We start from the raw sequence: 21,954 nt of genomic DNA, 5'->3' as shown, positions 1-21,954 counted from the left end.
ATATCTCACAATTATGCAAAAATAAAACAGAATCTTAAAATTCTTAGTCACAAAAAATAAAGAAAATTATATTTTCATTCAACTTTTATATAAAGTAAAATCCCAAAAGAACAAAATTCAGATTCCAGTTTCCAGATGATACTCAGTTATAAGTAGAAATCAATTCTTTTGAATGTTGCGAGGTAGTTTCACTGATCAGGCCATGTGGACGTGCCAATTTGATCTTGCAAGACTACCCATGTGAATGAAAAAAGCATTTTCCTCAGTACTGTGAATAAGAATTTCTTGTTGAAAGGCATTCTACATGCTTTATTTTGCATTATTGTGAAATACAGCTATATAACTTTCAAAAAATGTCCATTTTTTTATTAGTGTGTTTTCAAATATTAGACTTTACAGGATGAAGTATATTTGAGGTTGAAGTATCTGTCACCAAATACAGATCCTGATTCAGTTTAATGGTAAGAAAGACCAGTTAAAATATCAGGATTTTATATTTAATAGCTTTTTGCTCAAACATTGCTTCAGATTTCAATGTGCCATAAAAGGCCTGAAAGCTAGTTGGCTTTTTAAACATATATATATATATATATATATATATATATATATATATATATATATATATATATATATATATATATATATATATCTACACACATATATTTGTGTGTATATCAAAAATATTTGATATATGAAGCTAAAATTTTATAGCAATCATTGTAAAAAAAAACTCGAGCAGGAGGCCCGTGTTAATTTGGTCCCATTTTATATTAAAACCTGTCTGTCCTCCCCTCCTAGTCCTACGAGAGCCCTACACTGTCCGGGTGGAGGACCAGAAAGCCATGAGAGGCAATGTGGCGGTCTTCAAGTGTATTATACCTGCCTCAGTGGAGGCCTACATCACTGTTGTGTCCTGGGAGAAAGACACTGTGTCAATCACCCCTGAAGGTAAGTCATGGCATTTTTCTTCACTACAGTGACTCCTGCATCAAAAGTTGGCGGCAGTGTTTGGTGACTGATGTGGACCTTGTTTGCCTTTTTGCTGCATTGTTCTTGTACAGTTGCCTTCTCATCTTGTTTTGAGAAATTAGGAGAGATTTGCATATTAGTAAACTGGAGTGAAAAAGTGGTGTGGTGGCTATTTTTGGTACTGACAGAATGATGTAATATGCTTTCTTGATATACTAGGAAACACACAGTGGTAGAACTCTGTTTAGTTTGCAGAAAAGAGATTTTATTTGGGAGCATTTCTACAGGTGCAGGTACATGCAGTGAGATAAAGCTTCACAGTTTCATTGATAATGAATACACTGTAGTAGAAAGGACTATTTGTCCTGGCCAAATGCTGATTACAAGTGTTGTTTGTCAAAAGAAGAAGAGAGGCTTGTGCGCCATCTCAGGCCTAGCTTATCCTAGCTAGCCGGAGTCATTCAGTGTATGTGCACGTCTGTATTTCCACATCTGTCTGACCCAATGACAGTTAGGTCCCGCTCTTCTTCCTCTGCCCGGTCTTCCACAAGAGCGCAGACTGCCAGCCATGTCACTTAGTCTCAGTGTATTGACCCATTTCTCTGGCTGATAGGAAGCACTGCAGTGCCCCGATCATTCAAATCACTTAAATGGAACACTCGCCTCCGTGATTGTTTCCCAGCCCTGGGGGGCAAATTCACTTTATGTGGGGCATTTAGCAAACTCAATAGGCAGGAGCTAATGCTATTTTGCGTTTGGATGCAGGGCAAACGCCGGCTAGTAGCTGCTTTTTTGTTGATGTTTCACATTTGAGGCAAAATCGTTCATGTTGAAATCTATAGCAATCTCTTAATTGTCCATAAATGGATTTGCCGCAGGCATGTTTTTCAGACACAGGCATATATTCCTGTACTGCAGTCTTTGTCATTGAAATGCATCGCATCTGGACCTTTTAAACTTATCGCCACACTGTCGCATTGTGTGAAGGGAACCACGTTTTTTCACACCCCCGATCCTCGAGGACCTTTTCCACTGGTTATCTTTACAGAGAAAAGTCTTTGCGCTGAAAACACAAAGTGTTTATCTTGAGCCGTAAAAATCGGCCCATCTGTAGCCGTCAGCCATGTAAACGCTGTCAGAAAAAATCATCCAGCCACCAATCCACTGCTCTTCTCAATGCTAAATAATGGATGACGGAAGCCTATGAATCCATGAGCAAATGGTCTTTATTCACATCTCAGTGCACACATCCTACTGACGCACCGTCCATTCCCCTTATCCTCTGCTGCACACATTTTAACTGTGCTTTGTGCGTGTGCGTGCCTAAGTCTATATTCACACTAACTGACAACTCAACTCAAGATGGCTTGACCCCCTACATCCCGATGACCAACCTTCAGTGTTTAAATATTTCATGACTAAAAATAATATTGACACTTGAAACAAAAAACTTTGTGAAATGTAGCTTTTCTGTCTCTGGTATGAATAATTGACTGCGGCTCTCTCAGTGTGGAAGGTGTAGCGTGGTGTGCAGACAGGCCTTCTGCGAGTCTCACTGGACCGAGCCTTGTCGAGTTGTTGCAGTGTACACTAACAAAGCACCACTTTAAAAACCCTGGTGTCCATTAGAAAAGAATGGAAAATTATAATGCATTCAGCCAGGACATCCAGTAAAAGCAACAATGCGCTGTCGTTGTCTGATATAGTGCTTATATAGTGGGCTGCTGCTTCAGAAAACATGCTTTTTATGCTCCAGTATTTTTGGTCTCTTACAGCTTTGTTTTACTGAAAGAACAAAGATAATGCTTTGCAGTGAGGTGGAACAACAGATAGTTAAGAGTTGATTCGTGGCCAAAATTGAAAGGACGAGTGATTACAGCAGGAAAACACAGCTTAGGTGTTCCACACATGTGGATAACATGACCATTGAGCAGCTCAGTTTTGTCTAAAAGAAATCTAAAGAGATTTTACTGATGACTTTAAAGCCCACACTGAGCTTGCACCGTGGTATATCCGCCTGAGGCCCAGCCTATTCATTTTTGTCCTCTGTAATGGACATTTGTTTTGGTCTATATCTTTTGACTTATTTGAGTTACCTTCTAAATCCTGATGTGCTCAATAGAGGACATGCTGGCCTTTCCAATGATATCCCATGTGTGTGGGTGGCCTATTTCCAGGAAATCACAAGAAAAGTTAAACTGAAAGATGCTTTTTCCTCAGTTCTCAGGAGGATATCTCGGGTCTTCTGACATAGTACATGCCCATTGGTAACCTAGCAGGTCCTCGGCTGAGGTTCTGATCAGAACCCATTCTCTGTAAGGAGACGAGCTCCTCCTTGGCAGGCTCCTTTTTTAAATCTCTCATAAAGACAGAACTTTATAAACAGGCTTTTTCAGTTCTTCCACTTTAAGTTATTTTTATGTTGGCTTTTATAAAGTTTTATCATTTCTTCCTAATGATTATTTTTATTTACTTTAAATTTGTTTGTAATTTACCTGTGTTTAGATTTTCAATTTTGTCTTCCTTGCTAGCGTTGTTTTACCTTTACCTTTTCTTGAATGTTTTATTGCTGCTGGTTTTCCTTCTCATCGTATGAAGCACCTTTTAATTTTATTTTCAAAAGTATCTACATAAAGATTCTTCTTCTCTGTCTTTTTATTATTATTATTATTATTATTATTATTACATTGCTGTTGTCGTTTTAAGAGTATTTACTGTTTAAAGAGGAGAGAGGAGGGAGAACTGGTTTTACTGTTTTTCTATTACATGATAGAGTATCGAATATTGAATATTAAGGCTCTTGAAAAACACTGTGTTTGGTCACTAAGTCATAAACCTGCCTAACTGATGGGAAAAAAATCTTCACTTATTTTAACATAGTGTAGATATACCTAGTATGTTTGCTCCCATTGTAACATATTTTGCTTCATGGACATGAAATATCATCACATGTTAACCAGGTGTATCCAACCAAAGCCCATAAAACAAGCGCACATTCAGGTCATCACATTATGTAAACTGCTGCCGACTGCTTGACCAACAGAGCTAATCACTGTCAGGATTCAAACAGTCCTCAAAAGTCACTGCCCAAAGCAGAGGATTTAAAAGGTCCGTTACAAACAGGAAGGAAAAACCGGCTGCTGTAAAATATGTGTTGTGCATATTTTACAGCAGCCTGTAAGCTGAAACAATGATTGAACTAGAGAGATAACCAACTTCATTATTATTAAATGACATATTGTGTTTATTTATATTTCTGGACTTTTTTACATTGTAGTAATAGAGTTTAAGCTCAGACTGATTTCCCGTCACGGTCACCTCCTGTGGCGATGGCAGCAGCTGAATTTCTGCTATGAAGATTATAACTATAAATACTACTACTAGTACTACTACTACCACTAAACTATAAATGGGGGATTGCCAAATCAAACACGTGGCTCAAAAGTGGGGTTTCCATACTGGATCAGTTGAGGTCCTAGTTAACAATGGCCGCCTCCAATGCTACTACCAACAGGGTGCTGGTTGCACTGTGCTACTCTTCGCCAAAGATAAAGGAAGGGGAAGGTGTGCTAGGAGGCAGTGAGAGAGAAGTGGGCAAAAGTGTAGACTAGTAAAGTCACGAGTCCTAGCTGATATGATGCAGAGAAGGAAGGTAGATAAAGTATATTTTGTGTTCAGGAGACGAAACAAGACCAAGGGCATTGGAGGTGAAATTTTCTATTATATTGTAGATAGGAAGTAAAATGAACTAGTGGCAATTTTGAAGAACATTTGAAGAGTGTTGTGGAGGCGAAGAAGGTGACTGGGGCAAACTTCAGTGGGCAGGTAGGTGAAGGGGACAGAGGAAGCAAGGAGGTGTTGGCTAGGTAAGATGTTAAAGAGAGGAATGTGGACGGCCAGATGGTAGTGGATTTTGCTAAAAGGACAGAAATAGCTGTGGTGTGGACTATGAACTTGTAAGAGATATTAAGAGTGGAAAGGTCCGGATGACATTCCTGTGGAAGTATGGATAATCCTAAGACAGAGAAAGGTAGACTTGTTGACAGGATTGCTTCACACAATCATGGAGAATGAGAGGATGCCTGAGGAATGGAGAAGTGATTCAGTACCAATATTTCAGAACTATGTCCAGATCTGTAGTAACTGCAAAGGGTTAACATTGATGAGTCATACCATGAAGCCATGGGAAAGACTTGTTGAACCTTGGTTAAACAGAGAGGTGACAGTCACTGAGTAGCAGTATGGCTTCATGCCGAGAAAGAGCGCTACAGATGTGATGTTTGCCATGATGGAGAAGTATAGATCAGAAGAGGCTCCTTGTGTCTTTAAGAAATCACATAATAGGAAGGCTAGTGTAGGACATGTATGAGAACATAAGGGAGTGGTGAGTTGTGCAGTAGGAATGAGATATCAGTTCAAGATGGGGGTGGGACTACATCAGGGAGCTCTGACCCCCTTCTTATTTGCAGTGGTGATGGACAGGCTGACAGATGAGGTCAGGCAGGAGTCTCCATGGAGTTATCATGTTTGCGAGTGACAGTAGGGAGCAAGTGGAAGGAAGCCTGGAAAGGTGGAGGTATGAACTGGAGAGAAGAACAATGAAACTCACTAGAAGTAAGACAGAAGGGACTCAGTTTGAGCAGTTTGGAGACAAAGTCAGAGGAAAGGTTGAGAAGGTTTGAACACGTGTAGAGGAGGGACAGAGGATGTTGAATGTTGGGGCGATCGTGGCTCAAGAGTTGGGCGTTCGTCTTGTAATCGGAAGGTTGCCGGTTCGAGCCCTGGCTCCGACAGTCTCAGCCGTTATGTCCTTGGGCGAGACACTTCACCCGTTGGCTACTGGTGGTGGTCAGAGGGCCCGGTGGCGCCAGTGTCCGGCAGCCTCGCCTCTGTCGCCTCTGGCTGTGGCTACAATGTAGCTGCCATCACCAGTGTGTGAATGTGTGTGTGAATGGGTGGATGATTGTGTATAGTGTAAAGCGCTTTGGGGTCCTAGGACCAAGTAAAGCGTTATACAAATACAGACCATTTGAATATGGAGCTGCCAGGCAGGAGGAAAAGAGGGAGACCTCGGAGGTTTATGGATGTGGGGATGGAGGAGTTACAGAGAGTTGTGTGAGGATGATACAGTGAAATGGAGGCAGATGCTGTGGTGACCTCTACAAGGAGGAGCCAAAAGATTAATAATATATCCACTCATTAAAGTTAAGTGTATCTATCCCAACACGCATAGACACATACGAGCACATATTTGTACATTTGTACATGTACATTGCATATACTTTATGTATGTTTATACATACATAAAATATATATGCAAGCATTAATGTGAACTGTTGCCAAAAGGTTATGAAAACCTCTAAAAATGTGTTTTCATCAGATGTTTAAAATAATCCAGCGATTCAGCTGTTCTGATGGGAGGTTGTTTCAAAGTTTAGGTACTCAAATGTCAAAAGCATGGCTGCCTGAGGATTTAAAATAAAAGTGTAGAAGAGCTGAAAGGCCCTGATCAGATTATTGCTGAGACCAACTGCTGGAATAACATCTCGGCAGCCTGGCTGCTGCATTCAGGACCAATTGAAGGGAAGCCAGCAAGAACTAAGTAGTGCACGTGAAAAAGTGAGTTGTAGTAATCTAAAGGGCAAAAGATTAGAGTGTGTACTAAAAGTTGTAGTTAAGTGGCAGATGACGGGCTTGATTTATGTGTTTTTTTTAGTTGAAAGTAACAAGACTGGGTGACTGAGAGATTCACGCTGCCTGTGGGAGGTCATTGTAGGAGCTGGCCTCCTTAACGATACACGCAAGGATAAGGGCAGGGTGAAATGGACCCACTGACTATAATTGTATGCTTACATAATGCATACATTCACACACACATATACAAAGAAATAAAAGAAATATATGTTTTTTTTTAAAAAATGGATTCCAAAGATATAACAGTCATGGACAAGCTGGCATAACAAAAGCAAGAGCATTCATTCATATATCACCACAGCTGCAAACTTCAGCACAGCTCGGTATATCTGGAAGTTGTGGTTCATACCTGCTATACACAAATGTGCTTCCTGCAGGGTTACTTTAGGGCGTCTGTAGCATTTCTGGCTGCAGCTGTGTTGCTGTGCAGGGCTGTTCCCCAGGTGCAGCTTGTGCTGCAGTCACTGAGGAGGCCTTGTAGTCATTCGCCTTGGCCTGGCGCTGCCTGCTCTGCATTCAGCACCAGTAAGGCTGCGAGGGGGCCGACCCCCCAGCGCTACACTGCAGACACTCACATACACATACAAACACACACGCACTCAAACAGGGGCTTGTTTTCATTCAGTGCACGAGCTAAACACGAGGCCCGTCGGCTTTCACACAGATTCTCTTTGCTCTGCGTAGCCTTTTCTTATTTCTCCTGCAGTTCCTTTTTTTGTTCTCTTGCTCCCTCTTTACACTATTTCTGTCACTTTCTCCTACACATATAGAGGACCTGTACCCTTCACCGTAGTCATTTATTTTACAAATGAACTAATAGTGCTAGATTACACCAGTGATATCTCACACTTTGCAGTGTAGTACTGCTGGTTTTGGTAGCGTGTAGAGACAGTTGTTTTTTTAGGAGATTACAGATTGCTCTAACACATGCATGCAGTCTGTCTATATGCTGAGCCTTCTTGTGCATTTCACAGCTTCTTTCATGTTTGTTGACATTTGGGATGTGTGTTTGAGTTATTTCTGCAGCCAGCCTCGATCCCTGCAGCCATTGCCGGGAGGGAGAGGAGCCAGCCACACTATTTCAGTTTAATTGGCTGTGTATAATGGGCCTTTGAAGTAAATATCAAGAGTTGCAATCAAAAGGCTGCTGGACGTCATCATGCTTTGCCACAGTCCCTACTGTTTCCTCTCCACCAGTCCTGCATTTACAAAGCTACAAAGTGAGAAGTTTAGGGTTGCATTGTTGATCTGAGCTGAACTGTGCGTTTCCAAGGTAGTTGTGTAACTAGTGAGACACTGAGTCACCCTGAGATGTCCTTGGAGGCAGATGTGTTGTGCCGCACAGGTTAAAAGGTTAACAGATCATGTAAATGTTTCATTAAAGTGCACATGCATGATAGTTTAATTGAAGGTTATGTTTGAACATATAATATTAAGATAATCCCCCGTTCCTGCTTCACAGCTTCAGTGTAGCCCCAGTGTAAACATTTGTGTAGCGGGTCGGATTGGAGTTAATCCTTCACCATATACTGTGGGTTGTAGCCTGCAGGTAGTGTGCTAACATGAACAGCTTTTCTTTGGAGCTGCCTTGCAGCTTCGCCCTTTTCTCAGGGCATGTAGGAAGTGCAGCCACTGGCAAAGCACAAACCTGAGCTAGGGACCAGGTAGGTCGGGTTATGGTTTCACCAGCCTCTGTGCGGTAAAGATGTAGAGGGAGGGGAGGAGGGAAGGAAGTGAGGATAACACTCTCTCTCTCTCTCTCACGCTGTCTCTCCCTTTCCCTGCCTCACTCTGTCGACAGGCAGGGTTGGGAGGCCGACGTGTGACGGGCTGGATGTAGTCTTTTTCCAGCATTCGTCTTTCTGTCTGCCCATGATTGGCTGGAGTATTGTTATTCACACAGAAAAATGGGTCAGGTGGCCTGTGGAAAATGGAGTGTTTGCATGGACGGATGGACAGACAGCACAAATACACACATGCATACCTACGCATGCAACCCACACAGAGCAGGATTATACTCAGCCGTGGCGCAGCGCTGCCAGATAAATAACAGATAAATGAAAATAAATCCAGGTTATGTGGCGAGCGTCTCTCGTGCCGAATTCACTGTGTCCTCTCACACAAGCTGCGAGCTGGTTCTCTCCTCACACCCAGTGGCAGGGGCTTAGCGAGATAAATAAAGGGATGCACCGAAGGAAAAAAAGAAAGCTGGGAAGAAAATCAATACCTGTGTGCATGAATCTGGCTGCAGCTGCCACAAAGCATTATGGGAACATGACGGGTAGATACACTTAGGCTGGGCAGTGTGCAGGCAGCATGATAAGCTTTAAGGGAAAAAAAAGCACGCAAACCTTTTGGGCATCAAAACAAGATGTACATAGATAGCGACAAAGATGGATTGTCTGAAATCCCGTTACGGTATCATGAACGGAAAAATAAATGCAAAGAATAATGATTAGAGTTCATGAATTTGAGTGTGACAGAATGACTGCTCACAGTAAATATGTGGATATGTGGTAGAAAATATTAATATCTACATGAGCTTTGCAAAAAAGGTGCTGCTGGACCAGAATATAAAAAGTAGTCACATTTATTTATTTAGAATTATTATTATGACTTTTTAGGACAACCCTTATACTGTACTGCCTAATAAGGCTTGTTTGGCAGCTGAACTCACAGTTACAATGTAGGTAGGAAACATGAGTGTATCTGCATGCTAACACTCTGTGTGCTTACTCCAGGTCTTTCCGCACACAGCCTGCTGCTCCGGTCTCAGCCTGAGACTGACAGAGATATTAATTAAATTGGCTGATGCCCTTTCTCTCTCTTCGCTGCTCTGGCATCGCAATGATCACACTCCCACCTCCGCACTGTGCTGTTTGCTCACCAATAACCGCAATTTGTTCTTTATTAAACTCTCGGGGCAGGGAACAATTAGGGTGTGAGCTGGAGGTGGTGGCATATCTGTGTGTGTGTGCGTCTGTGCGTGCACGCATGTGTAGATTTGAGCACAGGCTGGCTGGAAGAGGAGGGTCGAGGTACTAAACACTGCTTAATCTTTGATAAACAGTGAGGACTGCTTTGTGCTGCTGCAGTTTGCCACATCTTCTCCAGGCTCCTCAGCGCTGTGCAGGGCTAGCTCAAGGCTGTCGCCTCCACAGCTCCTGGACCTGGATGGGAGCCAGGTCATGCATGGCTCCCTGCCAGGATACAGATTAGCTATAAGTGCAACATGAGCTAATGGTGGAAGGAGTCGCCAATTAATTGGCACTCAGACATTCTTTGGATTGTGTGGACTTGGAGTTGAGTCTTATCAATAGATCATAGAGTTTGGTATGGCAGACTGATAAATTCCCATGTCACATAATGGGGAAAAAAGATATATTATGTGGGTACATAGATGTCAAACTATTTAAATCTCAAGATATACTTAAGGCCCAGACCTGAAATCTTTTGTGTACTTGCCTCCACTCTTCCCGTGATGATGGGAAGAACTAGAATGTGACAGAATGATGCAGATGCAATGGACATCCTCCCCAATTCTGCACAACATAAGATTGTCAGAACCTTACATAGTGCAGAGGTGTTATTTAGGGACAGTAATTGGCGGCCTTTAACAACAGAAAAGATCAGACTGAGGCAATGCACGACAACAAAGCAAACAGCAAGATCCCAGGAACATGTGCTGAGTGCTCTGTCAGTTCGGACAAAAAGAAAGGAAAAAGAAAGGTGATCCCCGCCCCCAGCCTGTGAACCATGTTTAACTCAGCTGTGCTTTTACGTCAGAGAAAATTCAGAGAAAAACAAAAATGATTTTCAGGGAAGACCTTTGACTGGTGACAGAGGCCGCTTCAAACTGCAGCTTCTGTGGAGGAACCTGCAGAGAGGCTGTTTAGTGTGTGTGTGTGTGTGAGAGAGAGAGATGGAGAGACAGAGAGAGAGGAAAAAAGTGCATTTGTGTGTGTTTTAGTGTGTAGGAGGAGGAAAAGGGGGAGTTGGCTGTGAATGGATGCTCTTATCGCATGCATACAGCTGCTGCAGTGTCTTTGAGAGACAGAGGGGCTGTCCATGCATGCCACTCACTCTGCCTATTCACAGCCTCCCTCCCTCTCTACATCCCTCTCCTGCTTTCTGTCCCTGTCTGTGATGCATTTTATGGCAAGGAAGTAAACGAAAGAAAGAAGGGAGAAGAAAAAAATCATGACTTGGGCTTTCACGCAGATTCATGATGCGCAGGCCCCCCGTTTCACATCCTCGTGATGATTCTTACACCAAGGGACAGGCAAGAAATTAAATGTCATCGGACATCACCGCATCGCCCCGACTGACGTGTGATGGTGTGCACAAACGCGCAGCAGTCTTCCTTTGTTCACAGACCTGTCTTAAACAGTGCCGTTTGCACTGTTATCATTACTATTCACAGATTTCGTGGAAAGAAGTAAGAAACAAACACGGTACCAGCCGTAGCTGTTAAATAAGCCAATTGGCTAAAATGCCAATGAAGAAACCTGCCTCACAGTGCTAAACAGAGCTATGAATAATGAAGTGAATTAATTTGGTTGGGAATCGGCGCCAATACAAAGGTGACCCGTAGAAAGGTATTTCCACGACGAGCCGCCACGGGATATCACCTTGATAGATGAACATTTCGGACAGCTCGGGAAGAGAGATCCCCAGACAACACAAGTTACAGACTGTATCCTGGGATTTGTAGCTTTCCCTGCACACTCCCCACATCACACCCATGTTTGCTTAAGTGCCCTGTGAGGTGTGGATACCCTGCTGCAGCAGCACTTTTCACAGTTTGAAGCAGAAAACAACCATGTAGGTTATTTGGAAATACATTTTGCAAAGAGAAAATGTGTTCCTTCATTACAGCTTAAATGTATCCTTTACTTTAAAAAACTAACTCAAAGAAAAAAAACGATATATATATATTTCCTATTTTCTGATTTCATTACTACTATGCACCATCACGACAGAAAACTGACAATAAAATATTTTAAATTGTGTCAGTGAAAAAAATACCTTTAAAGCAAAAAAAAATATTCTTCCTTTTTAGTTATTCATTTCCATTTAAATTAAAATATATGTGTGTGTGTAGATAGATAGATAGATAGATAGATAGATAGATAGATAGATAGATAGATAGATAGATAGATAGATAGATAGATAGATAGATAGATAGATAGATAGATAGATAGATAGATAGATAGATAGATAGATAGATAGATAGATATGTATTTTTTTTTAAATAATGGCTTTAACAAAATGAGGCCTAAAATAATGTTGAGCCATTTTATTGTGATCTAATTGTAATCACAGCTGACTTTTTCTTTTTCTTTTTTAAAGGAAAATAAAGAAGTAAATTGAAACAATTATCCCATATTTTGTTTCATTTGTATCTATACATTAGAACTTTATGTCTTCAAGAAAATGCCCTGCAGAGAGAGAATTGTCGACCTGCCGTGCCGATGTTTTACATTAGTTTGTCAAAGGTGAAAAAAACGAATTGTTTGGAAACGCTTGCATAATCCTTTAGTTCCACTCTGCTGCTATAGCGAACGATACAATACCAAGAGGGTCTGCGTTAAACTAATTCAAAGGACAAAGAAATAAAACTGATAAGTTAACGCATGAAGGCTCCTTTGCATAATCTGAGTTAATCCATAATGCAGAATACAGAGTGAGCTGTCTAAAAATATCTCTGACTGCCTTCAGAAATGAAGGAAACATTTCAGTTCTGCAGCCACCGATAATAACGTTACAGTTTCAGGTTTGTGGAGGTTTGCATTACCTCACAGGTAACCAGCACAAGTGTGCAGAAAAAGAAGAAAAGCACTAAAATTGACTCTTTTCTTCTTTTCGGGTGTAAGGACTGTAGAATTGAGCGTTTTCTGCTTTGCTGGATGAGCAGGGACGAACCCCAAATAGATTTTTCTCTTGCATACAGTAAATAGTCGTGTTGTTGCTGAGGGCCTGAGTTGACGCTGTGAGCTCAGCCTGATTGGCTGGAGTTTGCTGTGACTCGCCGCGCGCTTAGCCAATGACGGTTGGCTCTGGCCTTTTTTTCCCCACCCTAAATAAATTGCCTGGAGAAATTGAACAAAAAATTAGAGAAAGAGAGAGAGCCTTTCATCTAATTGAGAAGCTCATATTAACTGTGGTGGTAAGATAAGCTCCCCTCTCTGAGCAGCTATTAGGCTTGCTGTAGCAGTTTGCTCTTTTTTCCTGCTTTTTGTTTACTTCCCAGTTAGATTTTTTTAAGCTGTCACCTCAGTGCTCAGGTTTGAATTTACAGGTGCAGTTTGCTGGTATTTATTTGTGTGTGCGCACTGCTCTACCTGCACACATGCACGACTCAACCAAAATGGAAACCACGTCACGTGACCTTGGGCAGCCTCCATTTAGACACACAGAGAAAAACAGGAACACACACAGACTCACACGTCTTTCTTAGCTCCTCAGCTTTGCTGACTCCAACTTGTGAGCAGATATATTCAAGCACAGAGCACCAACATCACATGTGAGCTGAAGTCCTGACACGTCCTACATGATGTGTATAAATGTGCATTTAACTCTGATTCCTATTCTTCTGTGTCGCGCCACATATGCATCCCCAGATTGTGGTCCGATTCTTTGGGTGCAGACATTCTTCCTGATTACACCCCCACCACCACCTCCCACATCCAGGATTACATTTCTACAATCTAATCCTGGTTTGGCTGCCTGGGGTGGAGGACTGCGACCATCTAATGACGCTGATATTGCGGGACTCTTGGAAGCGGAGGACAGCAATCAAGTGGTGTTGCCGTGCTGATTTTTTTTAAACTACTGTCAGTAAAAGTTAGGAAAAATCGTTGATAAAAAGATTTGCTCTGTCTAGGTAGCTGCTGCCGCCGCCGCTGCTGCTGCTCTGTCTTAGTGCCTCTTTCAGTCCAAGGCAGCCATTTTGTGTTAGCAACAAGAAAACGTGCTCAGTTAAAAACAGATGTGTTTAACTTTTAAAGTTTAAGCAGCAGTTCTTTTCTTTTTCATGCTTAACACGAGAGGGTCCATATGAATGTAAATCCTCCCTCCCACTCAAACACACACACCTGTCCTCTCCACCAGAAACAGGTGCACTGCTCATCAGCTACAATCATTCTCCTGGAGCTCAAATAGCATCTTATGTGTGTGTGAAAATAGCAGCGCTGTAGTAGCGATATTGTTTGCTTGTGCGGAGCCTGAGCAAACACACCTATGTGAGTGATCGGTCGACCTATTCAAAGAGGCCCCGTAATGGCCTGCTCCTTCCAGCCTTGTTTGCTCTGCGTTTTGTAGCTTTGGCGTCTGGCAGATGGGCCATCGGGGATTATTCATGCTAACGAAGAGAGGTTGAAGAGGGTGGGGGGCTAGGAATAGGGTAGAGGGTTGTAGGTTATTTATAACAAGCAGATCGCTGACAGGTCTCTCCTTCCAGTAGATATGTTTGCGTGCTGACACTGGGGGCAGTTTATGAAATCTGAAAATCATATGAATTTTTTTGCAATTATTTGTATTTATTTTTCAGACTTTTTCAGTTATTCATTTTCTAGAGATCGTCTTTGGTTAACCTGCTCGTGCTTCGAGCAGCTGGAGTCACAGTCAGTGTGGTTCGATGCCCTTGGGACCGCACACCCTTACTGGACAGAGATATAAAAGGACCCTTCTAGTGTAATTATACAAGGCCTGCGTCGAGACAGGATGGCCTAATCCCTGACCACCCTCCACCGCACCAGTGCTTGTGTACCACGCGCACTACCGCTTCCCTCCCCACCACTTAACATATGGAGATGGAAGGAATTAGCGCACTGGAAGAAAATAGACGAGTCAAAGCAGCCATCAGCTTAGATCCCACAGTGCTCTTCCTTGAGTGAGTTTCTGGAGGTTTTCTCTTCGTGTGCATCCTTTCTCTTCGGTGCTGCCGTGGTCATTTTGCATGTGATTAACTCATTCACGTGCACCTGATAGGCATTGCTTTCATTTCTGAGGGTGGGCTTGAGCACATAAAAGGAGCGTGCCTTGTGTAAAAAATGCTCAATGTTTAGGACCACACCTTCCACAAAGCCACACACTGACCCCAACAGGCTACTTCCGTGACCCCCCCCCAACATGCCCCACCCCAGGTTCAACTCAGATCTTGTTAAATAGGATTAAGCTGGCTACCTGCCATTCAGCGGCTCGGACAGGACCTCTTATCATCTGTCTTCAGATTGCTGCCAACAACAACATAATGCACAACGACCTACATTAAACAATGCCACATGCAGGTTTTGGACTAGCTCTGGATCTCATGGCCAGCGTAGGTATTGTCTCCCCAATGCTGATTTAGTAGGTTACCAGGCCACTTACCTGCCTAATCAGGACCTGATGACCGGCTTCATCCTGAAAGGCATCGAGGCTCAAGCCAATTAAATATTTTCAAACAGTCTCAGTGCGTGTGTGTACATTGAACTGGCTTTTTTAGGTTCTTGTCTAAAACAAGCACATCATTTCTTTGTAAAGAAAAGACCTGACTCGCCTACACTCCACCCTCACAATTATAGATAAGAACTGATCGTGTTCAGTAGAACAGGACACGGAGATAAACGAGACAGTGCAGTCAAGTCCGAGCCCTCCGAAGCACACATGACATGTCTCGAGCACCCTTCCGTACTCTCCCTCGAAGCAGAGACACCAATTCAGTGGCGTAAGAAGCTTTGCGGCCAAATCCCCAGTTGATCTTCATAAAGTTTGTGTCTTACAATTAAGTACAGATGGTTTGCAGCTGGTTGTAAGGCTAGTAAATAACTCGGGCCTCTATTTTCGCCAGGGATTTGGTAGGGTAATCCCTCTCTCTGACAGTTTACCAGATTCAGATCAGTCTGGGCTTTGCTTTCCTTCCTCCACTTCTTCACTCATTTTTTTCTCTCTCTCCTGTTATTCCCCCTCATTCCATCAAAAGCTCTTTATCCTTATTTGAATATGTTATCATTTAGTGGTAACACACGCATGACATGACTTCCACTGTGTCTAAGAACAGGGATGTGGGTGATGTGAACCCCTTAAAGCCCCTTTTATTCTGGCAAATCCACAGCGTAGGCTTGAAGCAGTGTCTGCGTGAATGTGGACGTGTTGAGACACTGTGGATCCAGGAAGGTTAGCACATGCTAATGGGGATCCGGTAAAGTAAACAAATTCCCAGCTGCCACATTGAATGTTCGTGGAGATACATAAACATTTGAGGCTTGGTAGCCTCATTTCTGCTAGCTGAAAAAGCAAATAATGAAATTCAATCTTTCATTCAGAATTCAGTGAGACTTTTTAAATGTTATATTTAGGTATTAATAAATATAATATGTATCCTATAACATGTCTTTCTCTGGTGTGGCCTCTCTCCTGCAATTTTTTATCAACTATAAACCAAATCATGTTAATTCAACTTAGCTTTATTTAATATTTTCACCTAGTTTGAGAAACAATGCATTAAAAAGCATCATTTATTTATAGAAAAACCGTTCTTCGGTACAGGATTTCCTTCAACTATGGCTACGTTCACACTGCAGGCGAAAGCGCATCAAATCCGATTTTTTTTACCCTTTGCGACCCATCTATCCGATCATGGTCTGACAGTGTGAACGGCACAAATCCGATAGTTTCACATCTGATCTGGGTCACTTTCGTATGTGGTACTGAATCCGATACATATCCGATGTTTCAGAAAGCGACTGCTGTTTGATGGTCAAGTCGCATTAAATCCGTCTTTTACGTCACCAACACAAGACAGACGCCATATAATCAGAGCCGGAGAAGACATCGTGAACGCTTCCTGGCCATCCAGTGTAGATGTCAGTAAAACTGTTGGGAAGACAACGTTGGAGAATGTGAACATTTTATTTGTACTGTATAATCTGCAGATTCTGACAGAAATCTGCAGCTATCCTTTGAAGCAGCGCTCCTCTAAAACAGCAATAAGGATCATTATTAGGTTATTTACATTATTATGTAAATAACAAAATAACTTCAAGCAAAAATTGGGAAACATGAAGTCCGAAGTCTTTATATTAAGGCCATCAGTCAAACAATACTGTTTGCTCTGGGTCTAAACAGAGCGCGTTGTGTGTGACGTCTTCTTTTGCGCATGCGGCCGCTTTGAGCGTTCACAGTAGAGCGCGTTTGCTGTCGCATTTTATTTGTAGTGTGAACGAGCAGACAAAAAAATCTGATTTGATCAAAAAATCGGAGTTGAGCATTAAGACCTGCAGTGTGAACGTAGCCTAAGTGACCCAGATCGGATTTGAAAATATCGGATTTGTGCCGTTCACACTGTCATGCCATGATCGGATATGGGTCGCATAGGGTCAAAAAAAATCAGATTTGATGCGCTTTCGCCTGCAGTGTGAACGTAGCCTAAGATTTGAGTGAAAACAAATACTGTTATTGACCGAAATTGTTTTCTCATAATCAAACAGCCTTAAACGTAAACGTATGGTGATAGCTTTAACATCAGCTTGAGTATAACTTTGCATTCTATTATATTTTTATTGCTCGTCTAATGTATGCCAGTATGCGTAGAGGACCCTTGTTAAGAGCAGATCTCTCTCCTGGGACTGTGTCAGGGCCCAGAGGAAGTAAAACTCTAATGAGCACGTAGTTACAGCGCTCACACATCCTGGAGGAGCTGTGATCATCGCTTGGTATAAAGAAAATGCTCCCTAGGAAACAGCTTGACCCTGCTGCTCCTTGTTTCCTCATCCTGCCATTCCTATTATTCAAATATATTTATATATTTATATCATTATTTATGTGCTGTAAGTGGAAGGAGCTGACACAGCAACATCTCATCTGGATAAGACAGTAGCTAAATGCCCTAGAAGCGCCTCAGGATACGAACAGATGGGAGTGTTTAGCAGCCTTACCCACCTACTCCTGCAACCCAAAACACACACACACACACATTAGAATCCACACACGTCCTCCGTGTCTTATGCCCCACCTCTCCTTTTCCCTTTATTCTCCCCCTGCACCCCCACCATGAGTCTGCCCCCACCAAATGTTCAGTTAACCTGTCAGCTCTCTTTGCCCAAAATTCAAGATGCCATATGCCTCACTCTGACTTCTAACCCTCCGCTGCTGCTCTTCCCCGTCTCCTTCATGGTGACATGAAAGTCCCCCTTGAAAATAAGGATGTCTCTCCTCTGCTGTTTGATTCAGAACGGCTGGCTGAGATCACAGCGATTGCAGGCGTAGCTTGTCTTGTATAATAAAAGCAGTCACTTAGCATTACATGACACAGTAGGAGCGCGTTCACCGCGGCTGCATCCATGAGACTTTTGATGGTCTATCTGGGTAAATACAACAAATAACTTGTGACAAAAATAAATGCTGTGCTATGTTGTTTGTAAAATGCTGTGTTGGAAAAAAAGAGATCTGACTCAAGTGTGTAACGTCTAACAGAAACATCGGCTGGCTGCTCAATGAGAGTGAGTGATTGTTAAAACAAACATTTAAAATGAGTCCCGGCAGGCCAAACGCTTGTCCTGCGGTATAACATCACATAACTGTTTCTTCTGCAAGCTTTGGCTGTCCTGTCCAGTGAATTCTGGGCCATTTGCCCTTGCATGGAGGGCAGCTCCCAGCAGGCCTGGCCATAGTGACAGTTTGTTGTTGTTTATAAGGTCATCACCACTATAGGGGGCAGCATATTTATTACACTCAGCCCATAGCTCTGTTGGTCTCTGGCAGTCTGTTTCTCTGTGGGCTCCTGTCATAAGGTCAGAGGGTACTTACTATTATCCTGCTCTTGTCTTCGCAACAGGGCAGAGAAGTCACGGTGCATCTTGAAGAGTAAAAAGGTTAATTGGCCTTATCAAAACAAAAATGCCAAGTTTACATTGAAAGTCGAGCAAAATCTGCAATAACCAAAATTTCTGCCATGCAGATGTACACCAGTAAACGACCCGACTAACATGTTCTGCCAAAACAGTTTAGCACTTCAGACTGGCCTTTTCTGACCTTCAGCTCGTGGAACCTGTTTGGGTCGGACCAAAGTCCATTTTCACACCTGAAATCTGAGTTTGGATCAACCGGAAAAGTCCAGAACAAACAGGTCAGGTCTAAAAGGTGCTCTAAACTCTGTCTATGCTTTCACCAGATCACCCAAGGAGGATTATTTTACCCACTGACACAGCTTCTGCTCAGAACGTACTTTCTCCATGCAAATTGTCCGTTATACTGTTCACCTGAAAGTTAGCCAGCATAAGATGTGAATCACACCAGGTGATTCCTGTGTTTCCATATTTACACTCCCTATCCATTTACACTGTCATGTACAGCTACCTGAAGTGTCTGGATAGTCGCAATTGTCATGAAGTTCAACATGAGAAGTGAAAAGACTTCTGAGCGCCAATAGAAAAAAGTGGGGAAAGTTATTGTTTGATCCCCTGCTGAATTTGTAAGTTTGGTCATTTGCAAAGAAATAAAGTTTCTAATTGTCATGGTTTTAACATAATATCAACCAAAGATCTGCATAAAACACATTACATGAAAGTTATAAATTGGTTTGCATGTCTCTGAGTGAAATAAGTATTTGATTCCTAAGTGAAAAGTGACTTAATATTTAGTGCAGATTGTCAGAGGAGTAGTTGTTTTCCACAACATCGTAATTAATGCATGTTTGTTAAAACAAGGTCGATATGATACAGACTTTCTACAGGAGGTCATACCATTGTTGTTGCTCCCACCAAGTCTACTTTGGAAAGTTACAACATTGTGGCTCATAATCAAAAACCTTGCGGAGAATATGAGCAGGATCGTTGCTTCTGGAACTATTAAGCTCTGGTGGTTACATACAAGAGAGGCTGCAAATGTTCACAAAACACAGTAGCTAGCACAACAATCACAGTCCAACATTTGAAGTATGAATAGTTTCATTTCAAGTCATTCATCAAGTCCAGTTGCTAACGTGATTGGTTTTTATATGCAGGAACTTTTTCTTTTCCCATTTTCTTCTTATTTACATCATATAGTAAAACTTACTGTCTTTGGGTTTTGGCTGATCACACACACACAGACAAAAGAAAACACCCTGATATTTTATGAAACAAGTGATGTAGAAAAGCAAAAAATCTATTAAAGAAAAAAGGTGCAGAATATATTGTATTACAGTGCTTAAACCTTTAGATGCAATAAGCAACATCAGTGTTAAATTTTCATCTGAGAATCACATGCAATAGACTCAAGCATGCATTGTATTCTGAAAGAGACACAGAGTAAGGAAGTGTCTGGGAGTGGGAGCAGCAAGCTAAGTAAGGCTGTTAGAGAGGAAGCGCTGACAGTCCAATCCAGCGCAGCCACCATTCAAAAGACAGCTCCTTTTGTTTCTGCCTCCCTTTCTTCTGCCACGCTAGAAAAAAGGGTGAATCTCTGTGCGCAGTAACCCTCTGACACCTCCCTCTGATCTGCCTCCTGCACTCTACCTCCTCCACCCCACCCTTCCCTCAGCACCACCACCCTTTCCTCCCTGTACTACATCTCTTCACCAGCACACTCGTTTCTCTTCCACCTCTCCCCCTCCCCATGCATATGCCAATGTCTAAGAGTCACTCTCCTGGTTGCCACAGTAACCATTACAGCCCCCCCCCCCCCCAACACACACACACACACACACACACACACACAATCTCCCTCTTTCTCTCTATCTTCTACTCTCACAATGCACCTAAACAGGAGAACGTGTCTCAGTCTGACAGAGACAAGGGAAATTTGGGGGAGGCATATTTCCGAAAGAACGCTGTTGCACATTTGTCTTCTCCTCTACAGTTTTATCCACATACGCAGCACACTGCAGACAAGGCAAGAGAAGAGGGCTGAAGAAAAAACAGTAGCAAATGAAGACCTGGAAAAAAACAAGTGCAAAGCGAGCAGACCTAGAATGTCAGTCTAATTTTTGTTTTTTGTGTGTTTTGTTTTGTTTTGTTGTAAATACATTCACAGCACCGGTATCACCGCTGCTAACCAGCTCTCTCCACCTGCTCCAGCCATATTGCCCCATCCCCCTCCTTCATATCAGTCCTCCCACCTCCTTCACCCCCCTGCTTTCCTCTGCCTTCTGCCTTGTCGTCTGTGAGTGGCAGTCAGGTGGTGGTGGTGGTGCTGGAGTATCTGCCTATGCACTATTGTACCTTAGACGAGTCATTGAGCACCTGAGCTCGCCGTCCCTGTCTGCCTGCCTGTCTGTCACCGTCTCGCTCTTTCTAAATGTGCCCACTGCCCAAATGCACTCTCATTACCTCCTAATTAGTCTGGATGCAACAGCAACTGGTAGCACAGTCACAAAGAGAGCCGAATGTAAATCAGTTACAGCCATTCTGACATTATTTGTAAGACTTTTTTTTCCTCCACTGGGTGGTGGCATGTTAAATGCTCCCCTGGTGATTGTGGTAATTTAGAGCAATATGGTAATAGGGTTGCTGATGGCTATTTCTCCTCTCACCAGCCGCTGTTTTTGTCCTTTCATGAGCTGTTGTTGGCCAAATTACATCGAGGGTTTAATTGGGTATTTTAGATCACGGGCATCACAGTTGATGGATGATATAAATCAGCTCAGTGATCATTGATTATCACTTTTCAGAGCATGCATCATAAATTAGCCCATCATTGGCTCATGCTGTTTTATTTGTATAAGCTAAATAAGTATAGCGGAGCAGACTTGCTGTTGGTGGCACAGTCTTTGAATGAATTGTCTCTTTTATTCTGAATTTGGTTTGCAGTGGCGCAGATATGAAACAGGGCTGTGATTACAGTACACACTTGTGATTGCCTTTATTATCTAATTTAGTATAAATATACTAATCACAGTCAAAATGTTTTATTTTACTGAGCCAATTCTATGTTATAGTCTGGATCTATATTGATAAATAGACTGCAACACAGTATGTGGATGCAGACATGCCAAATGTGTTTAAATATGAAATGTTTTCATTTATTTTCTAACTCTTGGGCTTCATATCTGCATGACTAAATATATAATGGTGAAAGTTTCAAAACACTTCTTCTTATTTATTAGTTTCTAGTTTAAAGCTTGTTTGGCTCATTTCACACATGCAGGCTTCTAGCAACATTATAGATTACAAGTAGCATAAATTGTTCTCTGTAATTGCCAAACGTTTTAACAATTGTTCATGCAAAGAAATAGCCATTATCTGTTGGCCCTACTCCTGTGTGTTTTCCTAATTTTAAATCAAGTCTGTGACTTTGGCCACCTCACCTTATCTGACTTTTTGCTGTCTT

The 21,954-nt window shown here is 42.3% G+C and overlaps 1 protein-coding gene across 3 annotated transcripts in view; it reads left to right on the top strand.

Annotated features, from left to right (window-relative positions):
* dscama (Down syndrome cell adhesion molecule a) overlaps positions 1–21,954 on the top strand; it is a 107,649-nt gene that overhangs the window by 25,852 nt on the left and 59,843 nt on the right. For all 3 annotated transcript variants that reach the window (XM_085469487.1, XM_085469488.1, XM_085469486.1), the window contains exon 3: positions 799–948. In XM_085469487.1, the coding sequence (XP_085325613.1) occupies positions 799–948 (150 nt within the window). The remainder of the gene's footprint in view (positions 1–798; positions 949–21,954) is intronic.

Source organism: Copadichromis virginalis, linkage group LG10 (genome assembly GCF_057382275.1).
Source record: "Copadichromis virginalis isolate Kocher_CV1m ecotype Utaka linkage group LG10, C_Virginalis_male_GT1.1, whole genome shotgun sequence".
NCBI classification, from domain to species: Eukaryota; Metazoa; Chordata; class Actinopteri; order Cichliformes; family Cichlidae; genus Copadichromis; species Copadichromis virginalis.
The sequence above is the reverse complement of the archived record's forward strand: the minus strand, read 5'-3'. Positions and strand labels throughout refer to the sequence as shown.